This window comes from Zonotrichia leucophrys, chromosome 18, assembly GCF_028769735.1.
Source record: "Zonotrichia leucophrys gambelii isolate GWCS_2022_RI chromosome 18, RI_Zleu_2.0, whole genome shotgun sequence".
In the NCBI taxonomy this organism is placed as follows: domain Eukaryota; kingdom Metazoa; phylum Chordata; class Aves; order Passeriformes; family Passerellidae; genus Zonotrichia; species Zonotrichia leucophrys.
The window spans coordinates 1,508,930-1,525,464 of NC_088187.1; the positions used below are offsets into that span (position 1 = coordinate 1,508,930).

Below are 16,535 nucleotides of genomic sequence, written 5' to 3' on the forward strand. Positions count from 1 at the left end.
GGAGAATTGACTAATACTTGTGGCCTCTCTCTGTGCAGCTTTCCAAAATAAACCTAATTTTTCTTTTTTAAAGGAAGTTATTCTTTTTCTCCTTTGGGAAGCACTAGGCTGAGGTGGTTCGATATCTTTCCCTGACACATAGAATATGGGCTTAATTTAATGAAGCATAATTGGGCCATGGAAGTTTCTCAGTGTTCTGCACTGATACAATGTGACAGAACAGTGAGCCTGGCTCTGGCATTGAGAATGGACTTTGTCAGGTTCATTAGGATAAACATATCCCTAGCAAGTCCCTGGGCAGGGGACAGGAAGAGAAGGCTAGTGGAGTTGTCTATTTACAATTATAGCTAAGCATGGGCAGCTGTCAAATTGTCTGTGAGATTAGACTTTGGATATCAATTCAAGCAAATAGTTTTTCTAAAGCCTTATGCTGAGCATTAACAGCTTGATCTATAAAACCTGGATTGTAACATCTTTACTTACTAATGTATCTGCCAGCAACACCATCTTGTGCATGGATAAAGATGCATCAAGCTCTCTCATGAGAATGGTGCTTTTACTTAGGTGAGAAACTCACCACAAACCCTGAAAGGAAAAAAGGTGGAACATGGATGTCTAGAACTTTGATACTGGATCAAGGAGATTCTATAAATATGTTACTTCAATAAAACTAGATTATTTGGTACAGAGAAAGATCTATATGCACACAGTTGGGTGCACATTCCCAAAGGGAGGAGCTGCTTGTGCCCAGCCCGGCTGGATCTGCAGGATAAGCAGTGGGGTCTGTAGCACCGAGACTGGTCTGACAGCCAAAGAATCACTAAAACCTGTCTGGGAGAGCTAAAGCAGTGACACGAAAAGGAAGGAGGAGCAAAAGAGCAAGGAAGGTATAAAGGAGATGCTCTCAGCCTGGTTAAGGCAAAGCTGCAGGTAACATCTCCAACATGGCATATCCACATTTGTTTGTGACAAGTGCCAGGCTTGTATACATTGGAGTGGTTGTATTTGTAAGGGTAGAAACTGAAATGAGTGCCAGGATGTTCATTGTTTTTTACTGAGTGCTGAAGTTTAAGATGTAGAAAAACTTTGTAACACTTCTGCAGTTGTAAAACTTGTCAGGTGCCCTATGAGGAAATCTGAGTACTTTTATGAGGTGGAAAGAGACATTGCAGTCAAAGGGAATTGATTTCATGTTCACTCTGTAATATGTTCAAAGGCATGCTATAGTTGGTTTGTACATGTACCTTAAAGTCATTAACACCTGAACTGTGAATTGCTGTTAACTAAGGTGTTCCTTCCAAGTTTTGAGTTTAATTCCCTGAGCTAATAATAATTGAGCAATGTGTTCAGTTACAACAATGCTGAAGTGCTCTCTGTCTGTGATGTGTATTCCTAGGAGCAGCTGGTTGTATTCAAAGTACTTGTGGACTTCATGGGCAGCAGAGCAAATTGTCCGTAGTGGAAGGTTGTGAGTGGCTAAATATTTACTGCAGCTTGTATTGAAGATGGGTAGACACAGTCAATTATTTATCATCGGTCCTCCAGCATAACTTCAGTAAAAATTGTGCTGAGTGGAGAGCAATTCAGTCCATTTAAGTCTATTTTAAAATTGTTAGTAATATTAAAACCTTTTTATTTCAACAGTGGAATAATCTCAAAACAGCAGATTCTAATCAGATTTTGAGCCCTGAGAATTCTAGTGCATTAAGTCATTACAGTTTTTTGGATCAGAATGGCACTTCATGGATATGTCAAGACTTGAGGGTCATTTAGATTGAAAAGATTTTTGAATATCATCTGGTTCATATCCCGGTGGTTTTGGAATGAGTCTTCAAAGTTTTATTGCAGATGAGTGGTTAGAGTGGGCTTACTTCTCCAGAAGCTGCAGTTTATTACTTTAACCTTCAAATTAAGTTTGTGGAAGTTGGGAATTCACACACCATTTCTTATGACTCTACAGCATCAGCTGTGGAGCTCCCCATCCCATGGGAAGGGAGGGTGAGGAACTCTTTTCCTTGTGGACACTATTCCATTATTGTGAACTTTTATCCTTGGGACCCTGAGTTGAGGCAGAGAGTGGGCTTTACATGGTGGTACCACTGTTCTGATTTTTTGGACACCACAGGCGCCTATAGCCCGGATCAGTGGAGAAATTGCTGTGTAGCACATGCACATAGAACCTTATGATTCTGTCAATCTTCAGTTGCCATGCAGCATTGCACTTTCTGGTTTTAGTTTTATTTTTTGGTTCCTATAGCTTATATGCATTGTGCTGAATTATGTGATCTACAGATTTGCATTCTTTATTATCAGCTTCATTTTCAGCTGCAGAACAATAGAAAGTGAACAGTCCTTTAAATTGACTTGCCCTCCAGCCTCTGTGGATAATAAATGTGATGAGACATTTCAGTAAACAAAAGAACAGACTGAGAGGAGGGAAGAGAGTAGGTTAAAACCATGTCCTTTGCAAAACGTGAAAGCTGTTGAGTTTTACTGACCCTATTATTTTTTCTTATGTGTTAGCAGTTCCCTGCAGAGGTACTAGACACTCATCTTCTGTTCACTGGCTGAAAACAAAACAGTTGTTCTATTTAAAATTTAACTTTGAGAAACCAATTGGTGTGCTGAAAATGGGGGGTTTTGTAGGCAGGTCAGCAATATCCTCCTCCTGTGATGAGGGAATACATGAACAGAATATGGAATGGTCTCATGTGCATTTCAAAGTTAGACACTCTTGCTCCCCCCCACCCCGAATTCCTAAACTATCTGCATTATAATAAATTTCTGTAAAACTATGCAAAGGAATAAGCGGAACACCTAGTTCTGGCTGCTTGGTTAAAATGGAAAAAAACAAATGTGGATGGTTGAAGGTGGAGCTTTCAGTCCTCTTGTGCCTTTTGTTTGTCTCTGTGTGTGAGCAAACATTAAAAACCAGAAAACAAATGGGATGGTCTGGTGGAACACTGTGTTTTGTTGGAGGATAAATGCTGTAAGCTTTTGACAGCAGTCCAAGAATATTATATAATGTTTCTCTGAAAATAGCATTATATTTTTTTCTGGTCTGAATTATATTTATTAGTTCAGGTGAATGCTGGGAAAACCAACATCTGTATGTAACCAGCACTTAGCATAAGTTACTGATTTGTAGAATATCCATCAGTCAGGATGTCTTAAGCCAGTTTATTGATCAGAAAAATCTGGAACCAAGAATATTTATTCCTATGTAGCTAATGCTGGCAAACGGCATTTGAGGAAAAACTGGAGCTAGTGGAGGTTGGTGGCATCTGAAGGTCAAACTTGGATACATCAAACCTGTCTTGAGATTAACTCATAAATGTAGGTTTCCAGGTCCTGCTGAGTTCTGTACTCATATGTGCAGCTGCCCCCAAAAGAAAAGATTATATAAACTGGTTGTACAAATGCCTGGAATATCACTATTCTGAAGTGTTTGTATACTCTTTGTGGAATAGCAGAAGAAATTACAGTTTTAAAGACTAGTTTGTTTGCTTGCTTGTTTGTTTGTTTTTTCTAGAGGAAGCTGTTAAAATGTAACCTCAAGATGTCTCAGGGAAAAAAAGTACATTAAATTCCTCTGCAGTACACCTGTGATTTTTCTTCTTTTATTGTTCTTAGAGCCCTATTCCTCTGTGAACGTGAATGTTGGAAGTGCTAAAAATATCAAATTGTGCATAGGCTTCTCAGACTTTCCCAGTTTTAAATTCAGAGATGTGTGTCCAAATGAAGCCCTTGGAAAGATGCAGTGAAACCTCATCTTCTCCCCATGCATGTCCTGGATCCGTTACATGCTGAGAGCAGCATCCTTTGGCCATGGGAGTTGGGGCTCATTAAACAAGTCATGACTGTAGGAATACCATGTTGTCCTGTGCTTGTCTCTTGTGAGAAAGAAAGAGCAAGCAGAAGTCATCTTGAGTGCTAAAAATCCACAGCCATTCTGTCCTTTTAATGAGATATCAGTCTAGATAATTTAAAACCAAACTTCCCTTATAGAAAATACAGAAGGCTTAAGTTTATTTGTGTTTTAGAAGAAAAAAAGAAGTGAGGTCTTCATATTTCTGCCTACAGAAATAATATGATTATTATCCTGTAGATTCAGAGTCTTTAATATTTGAGGAGCATATTGTCTGACCTTCACAGTACTTTGCAATTAGGCCTATAGTGCCTAATATGTATCATGTAAAAAATGCTAATATCTGCTGGACATAGAGGTCTCAGACTCCAAAATGGATTTGAACGTGGTAATTCTTTTCCAAACTCATGTTTGAAATAGTGCATGCACTTTCTTTACCCTTAGGATGTTTTCTGTACACAAATGTACAAGGAAGTTCTCCAATATGTTTAATTTATTATGGACTTCTCTTCTGGTCTGTATAATTTTTCTTCTTTATTTCTTTAATATCTCTAAGTCCTCTTCTGTTTAGCATTACAGGGGGAGAATATATTGGTCAAGAACTATGCAGTTGTAGTACAAGTAAATGTTACTAAGTATTTGTGTTTCTGTCCTTTTAAACAGATGATACACAATTATATGGAGCACTTGGAAAGAACCAAACTTCATCAGCTAACAGGGGGTGATCAGCTAGAATCCACAACACACAGTAGAATTAGGTAAGCTATTTATTGCTCTCACCCTGAAATGAGAAAAAAATTCAGTTCATTTGTGTTTGCAAGACTTTGTTCTTTAATCCTACAACAACAGTTTGGCTGAATCAGAAAGATTTGTTGTATGATTGCAATGCAGTAAGAGAACAGCGTAGAAATCTGTAGAAAGTGGCTTTTGCTGTTGTGCGACTAAGCGTTGAGATATACTTTGTAGATTAATTAACCTTAAACAATTTGAGCTTTTTTGGAGTGTTTGTGCTGGGGCAGGCAGGGAAAATGTCAGTGACTGTCCCAGCATGGCCGCGGTCTAGCTGCGTCTTTGTGTGCCTGCATGGTACCTGCTTGTCCTCAGGGCTTGCTGGGAATAGATTATGCAGATTTGGGAGCTTTGGAATCTGTGAACCCTTCATGGAAGGAGGGAGCAGCACTCTCGGCTGGCTGTGCTTCTGCGCTACTGCATTGATGCTGTGAGGAGCGGCAAGGGGGAGGAGGGTGGTGATGTCATTGCTTTGGAGCTGCTGCAGAAGAGTGGAATGCTGCTGCTGCTGATGGCATTGTTTTTGTGGTGGCGGCCGAATGACAGACTTTGCCTACAAAGATCCCCCCTTGGCCCCTGCGTAGCCTTCTTAGAGCCGGCATTCCACCATGCCCGCGCAGCGCCATGAATCCGGGCTGCATGCTGCTGTTTGTGTTTGGCTTCGTTGGCGGGGCGGTGGTCATTAACTCAGCCATCCTGGTGTCGCTCTCGGTTCTGCTGCTCGTGCACTTTTCCATTTCCACTGGGGTGCCAGCTCTGACGCAGAACCTCCCGAGGATCCTCAGGTACTCCAACCCACTGAACCCCATCTTTGTGTGCTCTCACTGCTCCCCTGCTTTCTGTTCTCCTGCTTTTTCAAACAGGGACAAATTAGAGAAGTAAATTATGTATAAATGTCAGGTTTTGTTGTAAATGTGTTTGTGTATGGAGATACAATCTACTTTTATCATTGCCTTTTATTTAAGGTCAGTTTATGTATCTCTTCTGTGCAAAGCTTTAGCATCAGTTTGATATAACCTGCTGCAAAAGCTGCAGTGTTAATGTCAGGGATAAAGCTCGTGTTCAGTGTATTGTCACGTACTTGGCTGATCTTGTGTAGCATAAATGTATGTAGTCCAAGGCTTTGTACTATTAAACTGCTCCTGTTTTAGTAAAAAGGCTTATGTAAGATCAGTTAATTGATGTTAAAACCACAGTAATTAATTGATCATATTATTTTCAAGAAATCTGATTATTGGTTGGTGGGGGGGAAAAATCTTTCATTATTGAAGCATTAGAGCTCTTAAATTGTATTCACTATTGTTTAGCCAAATGTTGCCCTCTCCTCTGTTTCTGTACATGTATGGCAATTTGCCAGCTGTCTGTCCTGTGTCCCGTCTCCCCCCCACCCCGGTTGTGTTCTGCTTGTCCTCTGTGCCTGGAGCAGTAGCAGGCAGAAATGCTTTAGAATATTGTGGCCAAAAGTAGTCTTGGCATCTTTTAATACTATAATTACAGCTGGAAAAGTTTTAAAATGCAGCTTTCTGGCCTGGAAACTTGACATGTTTTACCTGTGGCTATAAATTTAATGGTAAATTTTATTTTAAATGGGAAAAATGCTGGAAATTACTATTCTCTACACACTAATGTTGTGAAGTCACTAATGTGACTTTTTCGTCCTTAATACTTGGTGCATGTAGATTTTGTATGGTAGCATACTTTTAACTTGGGTCTGTGAGCACAGAAGTGTTGTTCCAAAGATTAAATGCAACCAATAGATGGAAAAAAAATACCAGTTTATACCAGTAACCAATAAAAAACTTGAATGAATATTTAAATGTGAAGAAATAAAAGAAATTTTCAAGTGAAACTCTGTAGATTGACCTAGTTGGTAAGGCTGTGTTTGTTTAAAGGTGGGGGGATGGGGGGGAAACACAAGCCCAGAACAAATATTTCCCAACTCTAAAACCAAACATAACCAAAACAGAATTTCATATTCAGTAACTTACAAGTTACTTTTAAGTTTTAAACAAGTCAAATGGCTTGAGAAATTGTTTTTTTTTTCTAATGTGCTTTTGCTCCCCCAGAGTATTTATTGGATTTGAGGGGTTTGGGGAAGTTATGTTTTTTCCTGCCCTTCTAATTTGCTTTAGGAATTACATGAATTAAAATTCACTTTCTTAGTATTAATTAATTTTTAAAAAAGAGATAAAAATACAGGATGAAGGAATGTAATTGTAGAAAAAAAATTTCTATTTTTAAACACTAGTCAGATTTTAGAACTGAGCATCTAAAAGTTCCTTAAAGGCTCCTGCAAATGTTTCAATGCATCACTTATTAGTTTAGGCTTTTAAAATACGTGTTTCCATTTTGCTCACTGTGGCATTTTCAGATTTTTTTTTTGTGCACTGGAGAGGTGGAAGAGGTTCTTTGTTTTCCTGCTCAACAAGCAGTGAAATAAATTGAAATTGCTTCAGTCTAATTGGATAATTTCTTTTAATGCAGACACTCACATAATAAGCCTAATTTCCAAAATAGCCTCTTTTGCAAACTTCATTTACTGTACAGCCTTGCAATGCACCTGACCTCTGTTCTAACGCATCAAAGTATGTTTATAATAGTTTTTTTTCAAACTAATCTGGAAAAAAGAAGTGATGCCAGGTGTGAACTGTTTAAACTGTACCCATTTAATATTCTTTCTTTTGAGGATTGCGAAGCAGATCAGCTTTGTGGCATGTGGAATGTGCAATATGGAAATGTGCTGGACCCTCTGCATTAAGCCAGGCCTCTCACAATACAGCTCTATCAACCACTAAAGGGCAGCTTTTCTTCCTCCTTTTTGTTCCTGCACTTTTTATCCACTGAAATGGTCTCAGCCCCTCTTTTGACATAATCTCAGCTTCTGTGGCCTGTCTTTTGTTCCCCACATGCCTGAGACTTGTGGGAAATCGAAAGCAAAGCAGGACCTGTTACAATAGTGGGAACTCTTGGAATCCACTGTGGGGTTTCTCATTCCAGCAGTTGCAGATGCTGGAACATTCAGATGTTTTGAATTTTGTAACCCAGACAGATTTTGCTTTACTTACTTGTTGCCGGCTTTGTTGTGCTAAACTACTTCACAATTAATGACTTAATTTGGAATAATATTTCTGAAAGACCAAGATAGCTCCAATGTGAGAATTAGGTGCAAAGGATTTTGTGACAAGGAGCATCTTTGTACACCTGGACTGGAAAGGTTCATGCCAATTTAAATTGTTTGCTGTTTGAACATTGTGATTTTGACAATGTAATATTTACCAAAGGGAGTTTACTGATAAATTGGTGAATGAAATCCCTTCTTCACTAACTTTTCTTCAGAGTAAATAAACAAAATCAAAAATATGTCCAAAGCTTTTGCTTTTCAGCACACCTTGCCATATATTTGCGTGTATTTTGTATGCAGATACTAATTCCGCCTAGGTTATATTTAATCTGTGAAGGGCCTTGTGAAATAAAGCGCATGTGGTTGTGTGTTGGCTTTTCATAATGCTAAAATGTGAAAACTATGCCATCACTTGTGCACACTTTTATCTTCTCCGTCTACTATACTTAAAACTGTGCTCGTTGATTATAGTCATTTTTTTTCTACATTACATTGTTTTGCCTGAACAAACACTTTGCTTATCTCAGTTCTAGGCCTGGCTGATAATTTTCCTTTTCAGGGCTGGCTTCAGTATCCTATGAATGACATTGCACACAATGGTTTTGTCTCTTGCTAGCCGGAAGAATGTATTCTTTTGTTCACTGAGCACACTGCTGGTTTTTTGTTTCTTTTGAGGGTTACTACGTAAACCTTTGGAATTTCCAGATACTTATTTGCCATAGGGAAGAAGAAAGAGTGAGGAAGTGAAAATTTGGGATGAAATAATTTGCTTTGCTGGCACAAGCTTTTTTGTAGCTTTAGGGTAGAGTGTTGGAACTGATCTTGGGTAAAACTACACAATTTTTAGCTGAGCCAGTTGTAACATTGGTAATTCCCAGACCCAGTTCTTTTCTCTTACACAAATCCATTTCTGTGATCTTCAGAATAAAATACTGAATGATTTGAGAAGAGTTGCTTGAGGGTTACTGTTTACAATTTTGCAAATGTTTCAGTTGATGATTTAGCTGTTTGCTGTTGTAGAAATTATGTGCTTATATCTTGAAGAAAAAGTTGCAAAATGGTATTTTTAATAGTGGCTGCTGAAAACTATTTTCAATCTGAAGTAAGGAAACATTTTTGTCTTCTACTTGTATTGAACAGGTGTTTCATTTCCATAAAAATTTAGCTGTAGTGTAAATCAATAACTGCTATTTAAAACCATGCAATTGACTTGGCAATTGTGAAACGAGGAATTATTGGGTGCTGTGACGCAGTCTGGGTGTGCTGCACTGTGCATTTAATGGAGCAGTGTCTGGATGTTTGAACCTGAAATTTCACCACTTCCCTGCTGATTTCAGAGGCTGCAGGCAAATAAACTGTGGGACATCTGAGATGGCTGATGAACCCTGCATGTCTTTCCAACAGGAAGGAGCGTCCAATATCCCTGGGCATCTTCCCATTACCTGCAGGAGATGCTCTCCTCACGCCCGAGGCTCAGAGGGAGGTAGCAGAAACGCCTGCAGCAGAGCACTGGAAATTCCATGAGCTGAGCCAGCCACGGTCCCACACCAGCCTCAAGGTGAGTGCAGCCTGGCTGCCTTGTGTGGCATGAAAAACTCCCATAACAGATGGTAGATCTTTGGGAGGGTGCAAAAAACCAATAAGCTGCCAGATTGAAAGAGGGGAGGTAGAGCCCTGAAACTTCTCTGTATAAGTCAAATTCATTGCTTACTCCAGTGAACTTTGAGGGAACTTTTCTTAGTACAAGAAACCAAGTGTTGGGGACATTTTCCAAATGAGTGATAATACAGATTAGTTCTCCTCTTATTCTCAGTAGTGGGTCTTTTCTTTCTGACTAAGGACCCTTTCCAAAGGTTCCAACTTCTTTTTCCACACTAAATATGTTACTAGGTAGTGGGAACAGTCTAATTAGCTTTAATAATGCTGCTTTTAGAAGGAAAGCTTTGATTACTACATGGGCAGTGCTCTTCATGCAGCCTCTGCCTATTACCAGCTGTATGGTGCAGGTAGGCCACAGAGCTAAGAATGACGTAACTTTCCTAAATTAGTCTGTGAGCATGATTTCCCTTGCTTGTAGCCTGGTCATCATTCCTGCAATTGTTCTATGTTCCAGCTGTGAGAGGGTGGAATAAACCAATCTGCAGGAGTGGAGGAATGGGGGAGTGGTGTTGGAGTGTGATAAGTCTGGCAGTCTAAGGTGCACTCACAGCTCAGCAGGAGGAGGATCTACAGAGTGAAGAACTCCAGAATGTGTAAATCCTCCCAGTATATATTTCTTCATGAAGTTTTTTGGAATGTACTGTTATTTTTGGAAAGGCATATAGCTGAGAGGAGTTTCCTCTTAAGTCAACTTAATACCTGCCTAGCCCAGGAATATTAACTGATTGGAACTACAAAACTATTTGGAGGTAATAGGAATCCATTTATTTATCATGGATGTCATAAGGAGATAATGGGAAGAGTAAATAGTGGTTAATTATAGGGATATCAAAGTGACAGTGTGAGTTTGCTTCTAAAAATTTTTCACTTAAAAAAGAGTGCTAGTCAGGAGGTTGGATCTTGAATATGTCCAGTTCCCTTTGTCTCATGCTATTAACATTAGTGAATTGGCAGATTTTAGGAAAGCTGACTGAAATATAACTTATGTACAATAAGTTATGACTAAGAGTAGATGGAGGTGAGGTAGAAAGGGAAGCTTCTGATTTCATCTTCCTCCTCAGAAAATTGGCTAATCCATATTGTCAAAATAGGCTTCTTGATATAATTATTCTAAAAATAATGCACTGCTAAAATGAGAATTCACAAAATAGCACAAACTGTAGTTGTTCAAATCTATTTATTCAGAATAAGTTCCTTGAGTCCAAAGCAACATCTTTACTTTGTAGCTATGAATGTAAAGTACTTCTGAATTGAACCTGTTGAATAACCTGATATATTGAAGTCAAAACCAGCATTTGAAACTTTTTTTCTCTAGTACTTTTCTTCTTAATATTTTTAACATCCAGTAGAAGGCACAAACAAGATTCTGCTGCTTTCTAGCATCTATTTTCCATTCATGCCTGATCCTTTCCTTAATGGTTTCTTCAGTGTTTCCTCCAAAACTATCACAAACAGGGAGCAGATAGGCAGAGATGAAAAAATCTGTTATTCTGTAGCTTGTGCAATAGTGAGATTGGTGGATATCATTGGAAGATGACACACATTTATGTACCAGTCATTCTTTTCTGCTCATTCCTGCACAGCACTGCAGATGAGTTACTCCTTCAGATTTAATTATTGAATTTTTAAACTTTTTTTTTCCAGGAGGTGTCTTTTGGCAGCATGATGAAAAAAGTAAATTTTGCTAAGTCAGCACCGCACTGAATTTCAAATGTTTAGTCTTTGAGATATTCTGATTAATTCAGTGTCATTTTAATTAAATTACTTTTGCTTTTCTTTAGTTCTAGAACGAACATTTGTAATAGTGTAATTTGCGTGGTTTCCAAGAGTAAGCTAAAAAAATACCATAGATAATAAAGTCAGAAATATAAAATATATGGGTGATTTGAAATTCCCTTAGGGAAAGAACCATTCTATTCCCTGTTTTTTCTTGTGCCATCAAGCTATTTTCCTTGAACTTTGCGTGTGAAAGTCAGTGATTGGTTTGTGCTGCATCAGTTAGTGGATGCTCTTGGAATACAAAGATGTAGAAGTGTTTAAACAGAGCCAGCAACTCTGCTGAGGTTTTATTTCTTGCTTGTGTGAGCTCTGGTTGCCCTTGGTAAGGGGCACCGGCACCACTTCCTCCCTTCTGTATCTGCTCACTCGAGTATGAACCGTTAGCCAATGCCTCAGCTTCACCCATTCAGAAGGCAGTTGGGTAAATTGCAGTGGTTTTTTCTTTTCTTCCATTCCTTTAGAGGTGTCTGTATTTCTGAATACTTTTGACAGAAAACTGAATATTAATAATTGATTATTCTGCAATTTGCTATAAAACAGTGAGAACTGTCAGTAATTGATAGGCAATGAGTGCTGTATTTTTGTTTCTAGGATTTGCAAATTCAATGTGTAGATGTTAAAAATAAAAATTTTGCCTTAGTAAGTTATAAAAGGAGAAATCTGTAAGTTACAATTCATACTAATCTTATGCTAAGTACAAGTGAGACAGTGTACATCTACATGCAGGTCTTTTCTGTGTTATTTTAAAATAACCTTTAAATTCAGTTTTATTTCTTCCTCAAAAAGGCATGCAGTGAATTTGTGCTTTGCAAAATCTAAACCTGTTTTGTGCTTGACAGAAATGTTACAGACTTGTCCAAGAGCCTTTCTTTCACCTGTGATTCCCAAACAAACTTTACTAGAACTTTTGATAAAATGTTACCATCCTGCCTCCATTTTGCACACAGCAGCCTCAAAGTTCATCTTTGTTTTCCCCAACAAGATTCCTCTAATGGTGTGTGCTAGAAACTATTGGCCTAAACAGGCAGACTTGTTTTCCTCTCTGCAGTGGGCTGTTGTTCACTGTCATGTGCTACTTGAGTCACAGATCAGACATCTGATGTGGGTCTGGGCATGAATGGGCAGTAAAATGTGAATGAAGGAGATGAGTGAAGAGCTGAGAAAGGGCTGTTGGTATATTCAGGTAGTGGCCTCTGGCTGTGTCACACACAGTGCACTCTGCCCTCCCACACAGTGCTGGATGCAGCTGTGTCTGGGTGATGGTCCCAATCTGGAGTCCAGCAGCTGGACTAAGTCTGTAATTAATGTCATACGTATGGGTCTTGACATGGTGTCACTGGGAAATGCTGCCAGGAATCAGTTTCTGAGGAGGAACTGTATACTGATGTTCCTTGGTGGATCTGAAATCTAACTGGACAAGTAGTTACCACAGTTCCAGGTCCCATTCCCACTGTCAGCCAGTGCTCACAGTTCAGACTAGAAAGCGTGAAAAACTTAAGCGAAGTGCTTGCAAATGTGGAAATGTTCCAGGCCAGATTGGACAGGGCTCGGAGCAGCCTGGTCTAGTGGAAAGCATCCCTGCCCACAGCAGGGTATTGAAGCAAAATTATCTTTAAGGTTCCTCCCAACCCAAACCATTCTGTGATTATGACTCTATGAATTACCACAGTTTTATATTAGTTAAATCCATATTTGCATCAGTTCTTCAGTGGCTGCTTTTTAAGGTACTATGTATATTCAGAACCATTAATTTTATAACAGCTTTGGGATGATTAGGCAGTTCATTGTTCAGCTAGAAGGACTCTTAGGATGAGAATGCTGCTTGTTTTCTGGAAGCCTTCACAGAAAAGTAGTGGCTAAAATGATCAGCTGGGATCAAACATTGCTATTAAAAATAAAGGCATTTTTATGTAGCTGTAATTGTCTTAGCAAGAGTGAAACAGTCAGGCTAAAGATGACTGTACTGGCTTAAAATATTATTTTTTTTTTATTTGTCTTTGCATTTGCATAATTTTCAATAAAATACAGTGATTTTGTTGTCTGTTCCTTAGTGTATATGCCCAACTCTTTTAATAAAACTTTATGTTCATTTTTTACTGGTAATGGTGCAATTCTAGGATGAGCTCTCTGATGTTAGCCAAGCAGGCTCCAAATGTACTACGCCAGCATCCACAGCTGCTTCAGATGTTCCTGTGCTGCCTGCTGAAACCCCTCAAAAGGAAAATGTTGAAGGACTTGCAAAGGACACAGAGATGTCAAATGAGAAGCTGGATGTAAGCAAGAATATTGAAGTACAGGCAGCTCAAGAGACAAGAAATGTGTGCACTGGTGAGCTGCTTTAACTTCTTAATGTAGGGTTACTATGGACCTCATATTTGATCACTTATTAACTATCTTTTGTTGTGCCACAAATGAGAATGGGGTTTCTACTCAATATTTTAAGGAGTACAGAATATTGGTCAGAGATAAGTCTGTTGTTTGTTGTCTGCTTTTTGCTTCAGAATTATTTAAGACATTTCTTTGGCAGTAGAAAAGGCACATAGAGTTGTGAAGTGTTGGGCATCTTGGTTTCAGTTGCAGAAGTAGTAGGAAATAAGTGCTGTTGGATGACTTGTGTTAAATTTGGGAGAGACCTAGAAATTCCAGTATCTGCACTAGAGTATCAAAGTCTGTGGGTCTTTTCATTTATTTATTTTGATAAGTCTTTGTACAGAAGTATCCTAAGTTGGTGATTGATGAAGAACTACTACATGTAGTTAATATGTCATGATGATTTTGTTTATGGGCATGTACCACTTGCTTTGCCCCAGGGGGAAATGAAAATGAAGAAAAATCTGAAGTTCAGGCAATTATTGAGTCAACGCCAGAGTTGGATATGGATAAAGATCTCAGTGGATATAAGGGTTCCAGGTAAGTTGTGTGTTGTGATTTGAGGAAGAAGACAAATTTTAGAAGGTTATTTAAAGATGCTGTATATGGGAATTTTCCTTTTCTTGTCTTTGTTTAATTCTTGTGATGAGATAAGGATAAAATTACCCTATATGGTGAATCTTAAGGATGTAAGAAGAGCTTTGTGTGAAAGGAGCCCCTTCTCTGACCAGAGGAATATTTTGACCTCCTACTATTCACTTCTCTTGCATTCTTGTTCTATTAAATATCTTCCAGTTTAGCTGAGCTGTCTGTTCTTCAGGCATTTGGGGTAAGTCCTGACACAATTTCTATAGGCCAAAACTTGACATGCTTTGATTTATTACAATCCTGTCCAGCTCAGTATCATCAACTGCTTTAAGTCTGAGATCTTGATGGCAAAGCAGTATTTGAAAATAGAATCTAGAACTTGTAAGTCAAATGAAAGCTGTGGGGTTTGTTTGAGGGAACAAATGAACTACTGGTAAAAAATACAGAGAAAGCTTTTCTTCATTGTGGGAGTATTATTTCCCTGCTTTTTCATGTCCTGTTTAATTCTCTGCCCAGCACTCCCACCAAAGGCATCAAGAACAAAGCATTTGACCGTAACACAGAGTCACTCTTTGAGGAGCTGTCATCTGCTGGTTCTGGCCTAATTGGAGATGTGGACGAAGGTGCAGATTTACTGGGTAAGAAAGATGCTGTATACAGAAATTTTCCTTTTTAGGAAGTGCTTAATTAGACTTGCTGGATTTGTTGTTACATTTCATTTGCATTAAAATTGTTTGAGTAGCATCCTAAGGTAATCATTGGAATGCTAAACCAGAAGCGTTTCTTCTTTCTCTCTGTATAAGGAGCTTAATCTTCTGGGGCACTTCCTACACTGTTCTCCATTTCTCCCTCTATGCTCTCTTACATAAGGATTTTTTTCTCAAGGAAGGATTTTTGTCTTGAACTAGTTTTAGGTAGTTTTAATCAGGTCGTGCCTGATCTGTAGTGGCCTGGCTTTATCACCTCCTGCAGCAAATGAAATGGTGGTAATTTGAGAATCAAACTGTTAATTGATAGGGGAGGGAAAACCCATATTTCTCCTTCCCCTGAGGATCTTGCTGTTACTTCTATGCTGACTATTTCAGTCACTTATTTCAAATGACTGAAATAAAATTGAGTTGACCAAGATCAAAAAGGTCATCAGAAGAATAATCTTTCTATAAACAATATAGCAAGATATTTTTACTATGTTATTGTTCAGGCCTCATTTTGAAATAATGAAAGTCTATACTATGGAATGTATAAAATCCAGATGCTACTCTCAGGTGTTTTCAAAATGAGTTGAGTGCAGAAAATCAGCAGCTTGTTTGCTTCTGTCCTCTGATCCTGCAAAAATACAGATTGTTAGGATTGTTGAGACTCCTGTGTGCAATCTTTTTCTGGTTGTTCAGTGTTCCTCCAGAAACTTACTTTATATCAAACTGGTGACATTTCTGCAGGTGTGATATTACTCACTAGGAGTAATGAGCCTATCTCCAGTCTGAAATGGTTTTTCTTTGTTGTCACTCTGAGCTCTCCACATCCTTACTGCTCCATACTTCATCTAAAACTCTTGGATGTCATTCCATTCTCACAGAGATAAATAATCATGCATTCTGCATGCAAAAATACAGATACTGGAGAGTATTAACATGGAGCAACATCCATCCCTTAGCTGTGATAAATTCATTAAAGAAATCAAACTGTTGTCAGGATATCCTGATCCTAATACTTTGTTTTTCATGGGCAAAAAATAATATAATTTTTTGTTTAACTTATTTAAGGTTTGTCAGTGAGTTTATTACCATTTTCTGTAAATCTATTGCTGGAAACACCAGTGTGTGCACACTAAGCCTAGGGTTATACCTGCATTTGTTATGCAGAATGTGTTGATCTGAAAATTTTATTTTAGAATCATAATTTCCCTTTGAGAACAGCCATACTTCAAAATCTGAAAAGCCACACCTGCATCCAGGATAGCCTGTGTGTTTGAAGCATTTGAACCTGTTCTAAGTGAGCATTAAACTTCAGTATAGAGTTGTTTAAAAATAGTTAATTAGGATTCTCTAATTTGTTTTCTCTTGGGCTGCATACCCAGGGGAATATTCTGGTGTGTATGCTTCTTTTTTCAAAAAATCTTTGAAATTTGTTGCTTCTCCAGTTAGGCATTCTTGGCTGCTGCTCTCATACAATATGTTCTCTGCATTTTTTCCCTGCTTGGTAACTTTATTTTGCCGTTGCACTCCGGCTTTCTAGTTTTTGTTCTCGCATTATAAAAGATCCTGAAACCTGTTGGATGTGATCCTACATACTTTTATCTGTGAATATTTAAAGTGTTTAAAAAGCACGAGCAACTTCAATAAAATCTCTTGATGGCTGTAG

At 38.5% G+C, this 16,535-nt stretch overlaps 1 protein-coding gene across 5 annotated transcripts in view; it reads left to right on the forward strand.

Annotated features, from left to right (window-relative positions):
- Positions 1 to 16,535, forward strand: part of SPAG9 (sperm associated antigen 9) — a 63,667-nt gene that overhangs the window by 22,206 nt on the left and 24,926 nt on the right. For 3 of the 5 annotated variants that reach the window (XM_064728817.1, XM_064728820.1, XM_064728818.1), the window contains exons 4-8: positions 4,532 to 4,626; positions 9,183 to 9,336; positions 13,334 to 13,544; positions 14,027 to 14,126; positions 14,691 to 14,812. In XM_064728817.1, coding sequence (XP_064584887.1) covers positions 4,532 to 4,626; positions 9,183 to 9,336; positions 13,334 to 13,544; positions 14,027 to 14,126; positions 14,691 to 14,812 — 682 coding nt within the window. Of the gene's footprint in view, positions 1 to 4,531; positions 4,627 to 5,073; positions 5,443 to 9,182; positions 9,337 to 13,333; positions 13,545 to 14,026; positions 14,127 to 14,690; positions 14,813 to 16,535 lie in introns of those variants that run through there. The other 2 variants (XM_064728821.1, XM_064728822.1) reach the window with 2 other exon arrangements.